Here is a 15390-nt window from a genome sequence, read left to right as displayed (position 1 = left end):
TGGATGGAGGATATGTAGTAGACGGAGTGGAGTCTGAACGACTTCCCAGCTCATCGCCATAATAGAGGTTGGTGGATGCCAAAATTGGCATATGAAAATAGATATTTACAGGTCAATTGAGCTAGTTAATAGCTTCCCAATGTTAGTTTGAATGTGATGCTAAGTCAAGTGAACCTCATAGTAATTAGCAATAGTGATATCATCACATAGGGTAAATTGCCAATCACATTAAAGTATTCTAACAGATCGTAAAGGAGGAAATAAAATGCACCAATCATCTTTCAGTTTAATTAAAATTTTATAGTGAACAAAATAAATAATTTGTTCATGCAAGTGGGGAATCAGGCTGAATCTGAGTTATGAAAATGAAACTTTTAAAAGGTATACATATATTTATTCTAACAATGTGATTTCTTTTCATAATGGAGAAATTTGGCTTTATACAAATTTCTATTTTTTCAGACTGAGTAGGATTGCTTTGCAGCAGTTGTAGATTTAGTACATTGTTATTATCCAAGTTACACTTCATTCAACAAGGTGTAATAATTTCAACGGTTTGCGTAGTGAAATTGATGATGCAGAAAGGCAAATTCCTGTCAGTCAGTGGATAAATGTAGACTGCAACATCTGGTTTTCCATATTTGACTGTGCATATGTGGACTTCAGAATTTGCTGTCAATTTCAGAGCAGTGTTGATGGAGAACTCTGATCAGATTTGCTGCATTCCTACTGTAAAATCCAGGTCACTGTCCAGAAGAGAAAACCTCAAATTTTACAACTGTTATTAATACTATTGTAAATGCAGCTCTATTTTTTTATTATAGTGGGAGGCAGATAATGTGATAGAAAGGATCAAGTTTTGTTTTAGTATCCAGTCCACTGGGAACACGTCTATTGTATGAAAATTATTTTGTTAATTTTTCCTATCAAGTATATTTTAAAGCCAATTAATAAAACTGTGTGGCATAATCTGAGGTTATAACCTTTGGGATTGAAAGATACTTTCCTTAACTTTTCATTTTCAAACATGACATTACAGTTGCTACAAATTACCTATCCTTAAGAGATACATAGTGCGTTGGTGGAAGTTTTGCAAAAGACTCAAAGTACTGAGGCAAAACTTCATCTCAGAAGATAACTTACTGGTTAAGCACTCAGTTATTTAAGGCTGACTTAAATACGTCATGTGCAAAAAGCCTTCAAATGAATCACAAGCCAGTGACCTCAGGAAATAATTTAAAAGTAAATGATTATTTGTCTGGTTAATCTTATATAAATAGTTATTGTGAATGGCTATATCTACACTAATTCATTGGGAAAAAATAATCATGATAGTTTTGCCTAAATTTGTCAATCTCTATTTACCACTGCTGTTTGTTAATTTGCTAGCATGATCTACTTTGTTATTTGCAGTCAACCTTCTCAATTTCCAGTATACTAAAAGCATAGATTATTAATCATAAAGATGTGTCACTCATTTGGTAAGCAACTGGAGTCACTTATGTTAAGGACAATGACAAAAATTATTCCTGTATCATTTCTCATCGAAATAAAACTATGGATGGTGCAGAACAGCAATGGTATGTTGGCTATACTAAAGCTGAACAATTGAACAACCATAGTTCAGAAAGTTGTAGGGATATTGGTAAATTCTGATGGAGGAATAATTGTAAACAAGCAGATTCCTCTTCTCCACTAAATGTAAAGATTCTCTTGTTGAATACTTGGAAAATTTGTGATCTTCTGATTTAATATTAGCTGCAGCACAAATAGGTAGATGGTTAATGCAGCTGTAGGATTTATGATAGCCATATTTATGTCTTTGATATATGTTACTATCAACATTTTCAACACAGTTTTATTTTATACAATTTAGTTTTCAGAAAAGTATTTATTATGGTTTTAGTTTAGCAGAGCCCGGAATCCCTTTTTTCAGATCTAAACGTCCAAAAGAGCAAGAAATTTCCACCTGTGAGTACAGATGAGATACGATGAATACAAATAGAAAAATATACTGAAGAAAAAAATGGAATAATAAAACTAAACAGATCATAGAAAGAGAAACGATAAATGAAAATAGACAAGAAATCATTACTAAGGTAGAAATTGTAAGTTTTGGATGTGGTGTACAGCAGTTGACATCGAATCAGCCAGCTGCTGTACATCTCTCCTGATTTTCGGTTCCACTGATTTCATTCTGTCTTGTCATTATCCCATAGAAAGAAAACGAGTGGTAAGTAAGGAATATTAAGGTACAGTAAATATTAAAATGGAGGAATTATATAAGTTTACAAATGGATACAGGTAAGTTAGATGAACGGGCCAAACTTTTGCAGAGGGATTTTAACGTGAAAAACTGTGAGGTTATCTATTTTGGTCAAAAAAACAAAAAGACATCATATTAACTAAATGGCAAGAAACTGCAAAATGCTTTGCTGCAGAAGGATCTGGTGCCCTCATGCATGAATCACATAAAGCTATTATGTATATACAGCAGGTAATAAGAAGGGCAAATTGAGTTTTGGCATTGCTAAATGAATGGAGTATAAAGGTAGGGAAATGTTGTTACAACTGTTCAAGACATTGCTGAGACTGAATCTGGAGTATTGCGACCAGTTGTGGTTCCCTTACTTGGGTAAGGATGTAATTGCAATGGAGGCAATTCAGAGAAGGTTCAAAACATTAGTTCTAGAGATGGAAGGTTTGTCTTTTGAGCAGTATAGGTCCATACTCATTCGAGTTTAGAAGAATGAGAGAAAATCTAATTGAGGTAAATAACATGCTAAAGGGGATTGAAACGGTAGGCATAGGGTGGATGCTTCCCTTGGTAGGGCAATGTAGAATGAGAGGTCATCATTTTAGGCTAACTGGTTACAGATTTAAAACAGAGATAAGGAGGAATTACTTCTCTCAAAGGCTTGTGAATCTGGGGTATTCACTACTCTGGAGTATAGTGAATACTGGGACACTGAATAAATTTAAGGAGGAGATTTTTAATTAGTAATGAGTTAAAAGATTATGAGGCATGGGCAGGAAAGTGGAGGTGAGGCTGAGATGAGATCAGCTATGATTGTATTAAATGGCAGAGCAAGCTCAAGAGGCTGAATTGTCTTATCTTGTTCCGAGTTCTTATAGTTTTTATGTTCTAATTTTAAAAACAAATAAATAAACAAAGCATCAAATAGAAACCAACAAATTATCTTTTTTAACGCATGAAGAGAATGGAATTCATCAAAAGCTTTTGCCATTGCATTAAATTAGAAACAACTGCAACTGATTTTCCCAAGTTTTCAGATGAACAACGCAGTATGGCTCCATCATTGTTCTGTTAAAGAGTTGAATTTACATCTAGAAACCTATGTTTGTGGCACACTTTATTAAAGCAGTGTAAGCAAAAGAAGAAGGTAGGCCTCATGTGTTTATAGTTTGGCTAGTAAACAGAGGTCTTGGCTACAAAGCCTATTTTTCGACTGCATCTCAGTTGGCACCACATTCAGCTGAGTCAGAAAGTTGTGGATACAAATCCCATTCCAGAAACTTCAGTACAAAATATTAGATTGACATTTCTGTGCAGGACAAAGGAAGTGCTGTACTGATGCAGGTGGCATCTTTTGGCTGAGACATCCTAAAGTTCAGGTTGATATAAAAGAACACGTGGAATTTATCCCGGCTGGTGTGTTCAATATTTAACTATCAATAAGCATTGCAAAAAACAGATTTTCCAATCATTATCACATTGCACTTTCTTGGATTGTGCTGTGGACAAATTGGCTGCTGTGTTTCCTACATTGCGATACTGAATACTGTTTAAGCAATATTGCTCTTCACATGTTGTAAAACACATTGGAACATCCTGAGGTTTTGAATAGTGCTATAAACATATACATTGTTTTCTTTTCGACAATAATTCATAAGGAAAGACCCTTATTTGATAAAATAATAGTTAGATAAGCTAGGATTACTGTACCTGACGAGAAAGAACCTCTGCTTGTATAAGTGCATTAATTGAAGGCAAACTGCTGTCCTCATAGCTGGATCGCCTCGTACTTATCCTGTCTCTTTCATTCTGCACAGCTAGAATGAAGATGATATGTTCAAGGCACTTGTACTTTATACATGTACATTTAAAATATTATAGCCTTGGAGCAATCAAACATGTTGTAGTTTAGATTTAAAAATCAAAACATTTGGCATTTGAAGTCATGTATATATCATTGAATGCATAAACATGATCGAGTTGAACAACATAGTAAAGAATGAATAAATACTTTGACAGCTAAATATTTCAGAACATTTCTATCACACTGCAGTGAACTGCAGGGTCTGATCATCTTTAGATTTCCCTCATATTGTTTTTATCAACAAATTCCTGATACTAAGTGATACTGGGCTGTAGAGTACATTTTATATGATCTACCTGTGGCTTATAACATATGGTGAAAAGCCTGAGATTGAATGTCATTTCATCACAAAATGGAAGGAAACCTTTGGTCATCCATATAAATGCATAATGAATGATCTCAGAGTTTATGGAGTAATATTGTCCTTGGATACGCCCAGAAAATTGGCAGCTCTGTATTATCTTTATATTGTATAAACCGTCCAACCTTAACATTTTCACCAATAGTCTTTGAGATTAAATATTCCTTCACGTTGTTCCAACAGAATAAGAATATATCTTCCATCTATTCTCAATACTGCTGACACTGCTGCCTGCCCAGGGGTCCTGATGGAATTCTTACCAGTAAGTGGGGCCTGCAGCTGACCTTGACGGAAATTTGCACAGAAATATTGCTTGGGCGGGGACAGAACGTCACTTAGAGGGGCCTGATGATTGCAGCAACGAATAGCCTATGGGAGATCTTAGCTCTGATGGAGACTTTCAGAATGTAAATGTTCAAGCTGAAATAGAGTGTGGATAAATTGCAACCCCTATCAGGAAACTTTAAGACTTTTGCAAAAATCTCTTGGCAATTATTGGCAAGAGCATAGAGAAGCAGCATTAAAAAATGCAGAAAAGAAGTAAATGTGTTGAGAACTTAGACTGTGCTGTCATTTGCATGAAGGAACAAAGTGCAGCCATGGTAGCACTTGCAGGGACTAAAGGATGGAAACTAAGATTTGGTCAGAAAAGTGGCAGTAAATCTTGTGCCTAATATTCTCATTGTATCTGCTGTTATCCCACCCAATTTGGAGGGGGTAAACATAGGAAAATTCAGACCTTTTTGTTTCTTCCCATTTGGGGTAAGGTATTTGTGGCTATCAATGCCCCTGTAACCACCTAAAATTGTTGGAGGATGAATTGGACAAGCCCCAAAAACAAGTGTGATGATTGTGGTGCATGATATCTTTCAAACTACCAGGCATTAACTTGCAAGATTCGCAGCATATGGTTACACAGCATTTAGACACTGAAGAAGAGTTTAGGTTAGTTGTTAACCTATCCTAACCTTTCAGTTTGGGTATCAAGTAGAGTTGGTATGGAGCCTTTTCTATGTGAACTCTATATAGTCGATGGTTCTGTAATATGAAAAATCCTGTAATCAAAGGAAAGTGTATATCATCTTATTTCTCATAAAAGAAAAGTGGCTTGCTGTCTTCCAGTGGGGAACATCAGCAACTCCCATATGCATGGCAAACAGCAATGTCCTGGAAATATCTCTGGCTCCAACCTGGATAGCACTCGAGACATAAAAATTAGTCATGCAATCACCGCCACAAACAATGGCAATACAATTGTTGCCCTGGTCTTGTGTTTCATTTATAACTATAGGAAATGATAGATTTCAGTGATTACTGAAGCAATGAAGTCTCAGGCATTGTTCCTCACTGAGGTTCAGGCATTAGAATTGCTGTTTGAACAACCCTGAGTGGATATATTTTCTTGCTGAGACCCCTTCTCCCTTCCTTCTCCTCTCTCTTCAGCAGTCTGTTCATTATTGGCATGGCCTCTGTCCATTCTCCAACTAATGCTGTATTCCATAGGGAATGCTTACCAGCGCACCCGTGAGCAACTGATTTTTGCAGATGCTTTCATGTCCGTAAAAAGTACTTTGGCACCTTTTGCTCTTTCTGTGGATTTTTGAAACATTAAACTATGGTAAAAATACATTTGTAGATTTGTAGCAATAGCTGGAAGCAATCAACCAACACTTAAGTTGTAAATGGTTGATGGTTCCTGCAAATAGTACTGGTTGGAGGGGATTGGGGTATGCCCATGCTGTTGAAAGTGTGTTTAGCTACATGAGGGTAAGGGAGGAAATGAGCTAGATTTTCAGGGTTGTCCTAAAATGGTGAACAGATCCATTTGCAGGTGTTGCTCCCCTAAGTCAGCAGCTCTCAATTGCTCTGGCAATGGGAAGGAGAGCAGCATTAAACACACAGACAATACACTCAAACTCAGCATTTGAGATTGGTGATGAGTTCAAACAGACACAGTTTCTGCTGTTCCAAGAGCCTTAACTCTCATTGTGGAAATCACAAATTTGGGAGAGAGGAGTAATCTATCTTGCAGGATGGGAAAGGTCTGCTTAATTGTTATTATCTAAACTTACTTAAATCCCTAGCTCTTTAAAAATAACAAGGAAGTGACAGCTGTCAGCATAGCATGGACTGATTGGACCAAAGGGTCTGTTTCCGTGCTGTATGACTCTAGTAAAGGATAGCCCATTGCTGAAATATATTGATTGACAGACACTTAGTGGAATGTGGAACAACTTCCTGTAATTTCAATAAATTTAATAGCTAATATTTTACATGGGCTACTATTTCAGCTCAACCCAAATGAATGCTTAGGTGAATTTCAAAATCTTGACATTAATTTATCTGAATGCAGTCTGAGTTCAGATTTTGATTAACGATTCAAAAAACTATTAAAGATTAGCTGTTTTTGGCGTGGCAGATGAATAGAAGTTTATTTTGATAACAGATTGACTCTTTGAGGTGATTTAAAATCTTTGAATACGTTTCATGATGAGCTTTTTCAGTATCAAGTGTGCATGAGTGAAAACTTTCTTAAATTGTTAAAAGTTCACTTTTTTCATCTCCACATGACTTCTGAGGTCTGCATATAGTGGACATTAGACGAGTATTTGTGGCAGTGGGATGACAGGTACAAGGGGATTGTACAAGTGTCATGGAGACATGGAGGTGACATGTGGGTTTGAGGTGGGACGGGGTACGTTAAGGCATTGGTGTGAGTGGTGAGGGTTAGTTGGACTAAATGACATGAAACCTCAGTGAACCAAAGTGGACCTTCTAACCAGCCCATACAGGCTCTCGCCTGCCTCCATGGCAATCTTCAAATTGTCTCCAGGGGTGCTGGGCTTAACCTGCATTTTGGTTGTTTTTCCATGGAGCTAAGTCTGCTGATTTCCCGAGTTGACCTGTCTGCTTGATGATGAAAATATGACCCAATGTTGGCTGGAGAATTGTGCTCCAAAATGGCACTGAAGGGGCCAATCAATGTTGCACTTTTATTGACATCTTGACCTACCCGTTGTGATTTTCCTGGCACATTTACTGCACAGAAGTTTAATGCTTGCACCAATTTGGAATTGAACATGACTCTTATTCATAAGTATGCACACGTGCAATGAACAACATTTGGAGATCTCATGGTGCCCTAAACAGGGACAAATAACCTCAATTTCTCACCCATTATCTCCAAGAGGACTATAGGCAAAATTCTGGGCAAGGATAGAATTTTAAAAAAACATAAATAATGGCAATCTTTCAGGAATGTATTGGTTGAATGTGATTCAAACCTGCTGCCATTGTTTATCTAATATTTTACATTAGTTAAGCTCACAATAACTAATGCTTTTAAAAAGGATGTTTCTTTCAACAGGAATTTTTGCTGAGCTCTAAATTCTCAGTCATGCAAATGCCCCACAATCTTATTAATTAACATATAAAAACTTTCAGGCATTAAATATACACCGGCCTCCAAATTTTGCAATAATAGACTTTGAATGTTTGTTAGAAAATCTATAACACTGGTATGTGTAGGCTGTAATTTGAGCAGCATTGTCGGATAAAGGAATAATTGGCTTCATTATCGGTATTGCTGCCAATGCAAATAAAATGAAAGTGACAAATGGCATATCAACATTAATGTAGAAAATCTACATAAAGTAGCGATTTAAACTGGGCTTCAGGTGACAGTGATGAACCATTTAAAATTTCCTCTTGTATAATTTGGACCATTTATTCAGGTTACAGCTAGGTCATTAGTCAGGCATATGATATTCACAATAAAATATCTTGATTATTTACAAATAGAATTGGTTAATGACACATCAATTGCAAAATCCAGTATTGTTGTACATCCATATAATGTGTATAAAATGTAATCGATTGGATACAATGAATAACTTTTATGAGAAAAATGCAAGAGTGCAGTCAACTGTCATAAAAGAAGTTCTCAAGGTTATGCATTGGTTTATCAGTGGAGACACTATGTTCAGTCACAGAATGCTGCTTTCTAAATGTTTACTCAGCACTAACTGGTCATGGACCTCAAGTAAAGTCTATTTAATATTAACATATTTAGGAAAAGATTCCAACAGACACTGGGAATGTCTTACTTTCATTTCTTTAGCTTCTGCTGGACTAGGGGATACAATAATACCAAGATGTAGAAATTGATTTGCAGCTGAAAGGTTTGCAGCAACAGCATGCAAGACAAGACTCCACAGACTTCAAACATCATTTTAACAAGGTCTGCTAGCTGTACATCCACATTTCACATGCTCAGGCGGCTCGTTGGTGAAATAACAATGAACACTGTGCTAGCTGGGGAATGAGTGCTCGTGGAGGCAGTTGGGACAGGGGCCAAACCAAGGTTCAGCAGAGATTTAAAGTACAGAAAAAGTGAGAATATTAGTGTTCTTGGCTCCAAATCATGGTATGCATTTTAAAAAGAAACAACTTTTCAATAACACTTTTAAACAAATTATTTGAGAGTTGTTAGTTAGGCTACAAGTAGACTTGTGTTGGCCTAATATTTGCATGCACTTGCAGCAAATTTATTTTTGGAATGCGTTCTAGATCGTAAACCAGACATTAGACCCCTGATTAACATATTCAACAAGTTTCAATTTCTTCATTAAGTGGGAAGTGGCACAGTCCCAATTCTCTCTCTCTTCTACCAGACAGTTCCTGTACTGTTAGTGAAACACAATCACAAACAAAGTAACATCATTCATAGGTATCCACAAGTTCCCTTGTATAGTTTTATTTATAGATCAGTCAATTCTATACTTGGAAAAAAGGGGATGCAAGTGTAGAATTCAAGAAGCTGGACTGTGAAGTTCTTAAGCAGATTGATATAAGAAGCAGGAAGTATTAGAAGTTTTGCAGATTTGGATAAAAGTAGATAAATCCCTTGTCTGGATGAAATCCTGGGCTGCTGTGGGTGATGAGGGAGGAAATTACGGGGCCCCTGATGCAATTTTTAAAATCACCTCTGGCACAGGGGAAGTGCCAGAGGACTTAAGGACAGCTGATGTAGTTCCACTTTCCAAGAAATGAGGTAGGGAGACACCAGGGAACTATAGACCAGTGAGTCTGTTATCAGTGGTAAGGAAACTATTGGAGAAAATAGTGAAAGAGAAAATCAGTCTCCAGTTAGCAAGACCGATTTGATCAGGAATAGTCAACATGACTTTGTCAGAGAGAAGTCATGCCTAACAAATCAGGTGGAATTTTTCAGGAGGTGACCAAGTGTTTGGATGAGGGTAGGGCAATAGATATAGTTTATTTGGATTTCAGCAAGGTCTTTGACAAGTTCCCACATGGGAAACTGATAAAGAATGTAAAAGCACACGTGATCCATGGTAATTTGGCAAGTTGGATCCAAAATTGGCTTAGTGATAGGGGACAGAAAGCTGTTTGTGTGACTGGAGCCCAGTGTGTAGTCGCATATCTACAGGGATCAGTGCTATGTCTCTTATTGTTTATGATATTCATAAATGATGGATATTAGAATGTGTGTGGGGGGTTGGGTGTGAGTTTTAAGTAACTTTGCAGATGACACAAAGACTGGCTGGGTGGTTGACAGTGAAGAAGGAGGTACTAGGTACAGGTGAGTATAAGCAATTGGTCAGATGGAATTTAACCCAGGTAAATGTGAGGTGATATACTTTGGAAGAAGGAGCAAGCCAAGGAAGTACTCAATGAATGGCAAGACTTTAGGAAGCTAAGAGGAACAGAAGGATCTTGGGATGCTTGTCCACAGATCCCTGAAGGTGGCAGGACAGGTCAGAATCACAGAATCCCTATATTGTGGAAGCAGGCCATTGGGTCATTGAGTTCACACTGACCCACCAAACAGTATCCCACCCAATCCCTGCATTTCCCATGTCCAATCCACCTAACCTGCACATCCCTGGACACAATGGGCAATTTAGCATGGCCAATTCACCTAAACTGCATATCTTTGGACTGTGGGAGGAAACCGGAACACTTGGAGGAAACCCACGCAGACATGCAGAAAATGTGCAAACTTCACACGGATAGTTGACCAAGGATGGAATCAAACCTGAGCCCTGGGTGCTATGAGGCAACAGTGCTAACCACTGAGTCACCATGCCACCCAGGTTAACAGGGTATTTAAGAAGGCATAAAGGATCCTTGTCTTTATTAGTCGTGGCATTGATTATAAGAAGAGAGAGGTCATGTTGGAGCTGTACAAAATTTTAGTTAGGCTACAGCTGGAATATAGTGTGCTGTTCAAGTCACCACATCATAGGAAGGATGTGATTGCACTGGAGGAGGTGCAGCAGAATATTGCCTGTGATGGAGCATTTCAACTATGAAGAGAGGCTGGATAAACTCAGGTTCTTTACTTTGGAGCAGAGAAGGTCGAGGGGCAACATGACAGAGGTGTTAAATTTGTGAGGAGGATGGGTAGGATGAATAGGATATAGCTGTTCCCCTTAGTTGAAAGGTTAATAACAAGGCTGCATAATTTTAAAGTGAAAGGTAGGAGATTTAGAAGGGATTCGAGGAAAACCTTTGCCACCCAGAGTGTGATGATTGTCAGGAATGCACTTCCTGAGAGGGTAGTTGAGGCAGGAACCTTTAAAAAGTAGGTGGATGAGTACTTGAAGTGTCAAAACAAGTGTGTCTAGTGAGCAAGTGTGTCTAGTGTAGATAGTACTATAGTATATTTTGGTAGTACAGACTTGATGGGTAAAAGGACCTCTTCTGTATTGTATAATTCTATGATTCTATACATTGTGTTCATTTCAGTGGATAATGACAACAGCTCAAACTTTTCTGGCACAGAAAACTGCTTCCAAAATGAGAATGAAAGTGGACACAGAGAGAAAATGGGAGGTGTTTCAAATCACAATGGAATGAAGGGTTCATTTTTGGAGACTTTTACAGAGAGTTTGAAAGTGGCAAGGGCATGTTGATTTAGGGATTTCTTGAATGCTGACATAGAATGACTGAAAATTGGGCAAAGGATGCTGAAAAAGTCGGGTGTGAGAGAAGAACTAAGTCAATATCTGAGGCCTAGTGAATATGATAGTTGGAGGAGATCATTAATATGGAATCAAAAGCATAGCAAGGTGAAGGTCTGATTCTTGAAATCAGTTCACAAAGTAGCAATGAAGTTTTCCAAGGATTCTGGGGTTGAACATATAGGCATAAATTGAAGACACAGGCTGCTACAGCTTGAGAAAATTATAACTTATGAATGCTGAAGCTGAAGAGCATAATGAGGAGACCGTTGGAAAAGTCAAATCATCCCAGCAGTTGAGAAGATTTTGTGTCTGCAGTGAGCAATGTTTCATAGTTAAAATAAAATGTTTCAGTCATAGACCATATTTCTGGAAGGATACTTGTTCAAGTTGGCCAGTACATTGAAGTTCAATACATTTAAACTTAGCAGAAATGGGTGGTGATAGAATCAACATTGATGAATTTTTTTTAAAGAATTCTTTCATAGGATGTTTGGGCATCACTAGCTAGGTCAACATTTGTCGCCCAGCATCTTATTGCTCTTGAGAAGATGGTGGCAAATCATCTTCCTGAATCCACAGCAGTTCAACTGGCCCAGGTGTAGTGATTATAACAAGGTCAGCCAGGTGGACCTTATAGAATATGAGTTCCCTGACATGGGCTGTTAATCTGGTTCAATCAAGGAGCCCTGGCAGACAGATGAAAATAGGAATGTCAGGCATCCTGCTCACTCCGAGAGCTTGAACTGACGGAGCTGGATCAGTGTCAAGGGGTCTCCACATGTAAATAAAGGGTGATTTGGTGAAGGGATACTGGCCTCTGTGGAAATATTTCAGTAGATGCACAAACAGTGCTGTTCAGCAGGGGAAATTCCAAGCCTTTGCCTCAGCAATAGTGAAGAAATGGTGATATATCAACCAGTTAAGATGGTCTGTGGCTTGGAGGAGAGTTTGGAGGTAGTGGTCTTTCAATGTGTCAGGGAGCAGTTTGTAGCATTGGAATGATTGTAGAGGGAGCCTGTGACAATGAAGAGATGGGCACAGGGTTGGTAAAGGAAAGTAGATGAGACAGAAAAATACATGAATTGGAAATGGGGGAGTTTGGATGAAGGGAGCAAGTCATTTTATGCTTTCAATACCAAGAAAGCAATGTTGTTATACCAATAGCAACAAGAGGTGTCTGGTAGGAAGAAGATTAGAGATGTTATGATGGATAAGGCAGTCAAACTTTAGGTCAGATAGGAGTTATCTGAGCTTTCTGGGAAGATCAAAGACTGAGTACTGCATGGAGGCCAGGAATCATTCAAAGGCCAGTCAAGAATAAGAGTCAAGGTCACTAAGGTTCAGGTGAAAAGATGCGCAATCCAAGAAGGTAATCAAAACTGAGGAAGATTTTTTGTCGACAGCCTGTAAATTGATTGGAAGCCTGAGATCAATTTGAAAGGCTGATGCATTTTAAATGTCTATGTATACATCTGTATGTGTGCATGGTTGCACTTATAGCAAAATATGTCCATTTAGTGACCTTGGTTAGAAGTGACAATAATAAAATATTTTGTTCATGGGAAGGATACAACTGCTAATATATATCTTTTCATAGATCAACATATTTCACAATTTATTTGTATTGAAGTAAGGTTGAAATTCAGCAAAGATTGGCAAAAGATTGAAAGGAGTTGGACGTGTTTAAAAATTCGCACTGGGCATTGCTTTAAAAAGAAGCACCTGTGTACACAAATGATCTTGAACAGTGCATACTGAACTAAATAGACACAACAGAGAAGGAGGTCGTTCTGGTACCAACTTAAAAGTGTCTCACATGTTACCAATAGTTAAATTAATAACCATCACCTAACTAATTTTTACTCAGTTGAAGATTTGGAGATCTTGGCTCAATGATCCAGCTATTGAAAATACTAAGAAGTAAACATAAACAGACAATTTGATTGTTATTGTGAGCCAAATGGCACATGTTTTAAATTATTTGCTGTGAGTCCAATTTAAACTTTGTCCTCACCCACAGAAATATGAGTCCAAGTAAAACCAGTTAATGCTCCAAAAATGGAGCTGAGATGATTAGGCATAAGCTTTGTTGATTGATTATCCATAACACAGACAGATTCTGTTGTACATGGTCTTGGAGTCACTACAGCACAAAATGATATAATTTAGCCCATTGAATCCATGCCAGAAATTAAGGGAATCAGACCAGGAATGGCGGTCAGAAGAGATTTCTGCAGAATTTCTCCTCCTGTAATAAGCGGGATACAGGCCATTACTTAAGAATCTTAGTTCCGTATTCTCTTAAAGTTGACATGCAGATTCAGATGGCAGGTAGGAAGGAATGTTAGTATTCGTTCTGAGATGGCTAGAAAACAAGAGCAGGGATGAACTGCTGAGGCTGTATAAGGCTGTGGTCAGACCATATCTGGAATGTTGTGAGCATCTTTGTGTCCCATATCACAGGAAGGATGGGGGTCTTTGGAGAGGGTCTAGAGGAAGTTTAGAAAAATAATACTGGGGATGAAGGGCTTGTCATATGAGGAGTGGTTGAGGACGTTTTGTCTGTACTCAATGGAGTTTAGAAGGATGAGGGGGGGATGTCATAGAAACTTACAGAACATTGAGAGACCTAGATAAAGTGGATGTAAAGAAGATGATTCCGCTAGTAGGAGAGACTAGGACCTGAGGGCACAGCCTCAGAGTTAAGGGACCACCCTTCAGAACTGAGTTGTGGAGGAATTTCTTCAACAAGAAGGTGGTGAAATTGTGCAACTCATTGTCACTGAAGGTTGTGGAGGCCAAGTCATTGAATGCATTTAGGACAGAGAAAGATAGGCTCTCGAAGGAATAATGGGATACATTGAGAAGGCAGGAGAATGAGTTTGAGAAACATATCAGCCATGCCTGAATGACAAAGCAGACTCAATGGGCTGAATGACCTAAATCTGCTCCTGTATCTTATAGCCTTATGGTAAGTATGGTTTGTGAAAGAATCGCGCCTCAGGATAAATGCTTCTTATTTATTCCTATTAGTCTCTTTCTCTGAATTTAATTTACATTCCTTTACTTTGTAAGTGCTAATTCCTTACAGGATTATAATTTCATGGACACAAGCTGCTTTCTGGTACTTTGCATAATGGTCTATTCTTAACGTGGCAGCAAAATTGATGAGAGATGGTAGATGTTTTTCACTTTGAAGGTAATTTACTGTTACTGTTGCTGATCAGGAATGAGAGGATTTGATCATTTTCTTTCTGTAACCCTAGATGCTGATGCTAATTCTAATGTCTCTTCTGAAGTCAATGAATATATAAATCAAGAGAAATGTAAAATGGGTTGCCAATTCACCATTATCCCTTTTATCATACAATGACAAAATTGTATATTCCTGGATGTCTTCTCTGGGGTGGTGAAGTGAAGAAGATAATTTCTGGCTGGAACATATGAAAAAGTTCTGAGGTTGAGTGCTTTGGATTTTGAAAATGTTGCTCTTTTTAAATCCAGAATCAAAGTTCAGTTTTAAATTTTTCCAACTACTCTTGAGTAATATTCTTTCCATTAGCAGTACTTCTTGAGGTCTAGATTTCTTAAGCCTTAGAAAATTAAGATATCTTTTTGCATAATTCCTGTGAATAGTTTGAACTCCAGTTTTATGAAGTAGAAGCTATTTTTAAAAAAAACTTATTTCCAATTGGATATGTATCAGACCAGTTTAAATATATTTGCTTTATTTCAAGTTAGTGACAATAAAGCACTCAGTGGGACTGTTGTACATGAAGCTATTCTGCTAGCCAGGTTATCTTTACTGTACATGTTGAATACAGAGTACGTCAGATTACCATTCTGTACATGTTTAGATTTGTGTGTTACTTACATGTTTGAAGAGACACAGAGTTGTCAAGTATTGTAAGTCTTG

At 37.8% G+C, this 15390-nt stretch overlaps 1 protein-coding gene across 2 annotated transcripts in view; it reads right to left on the bottom strand.

The window, feature by feature from the left end:
* Positions 1 to 15390, bottom strand: part of hnf4a (hepatocyte nuclear factor 4, alpha) — a 68810-nt gene that overhangs the window by 15184 nt on the left and 38236 nt on the right. For both annotated transcript variants that reach the window (XM_020527461.2, XM_048608459.1), the window contains exon 4: positions 3968 to 4074. In XM_020527461.2, coding sequence (XP_020383050.1) covers positions 3968 to 4074 — 107 coding nt within the window. The remainder of the gene's footprint in view (positions 1 to 3967; positions 4075 to 15390) is intronic.

This window comes from Rhincodon typus, chromosome 19 (assembly GCF_021869965.1).
Source record: "Rhincodon typus isolate 14 chromosome 19, sRhiTyp1.1, whole genome shotgun sequence".
NCBI lineage: Eukaryota > Metazoa > Chordata > Chondrichthyes > Orectolobiformes > Rhincodontidae > Rhincodon > Rhincodon typus.
Note: the sequence above shows the minus strand (reverse complement) of the source record. Positions and strands in the feature narration are given on the sequence as shown.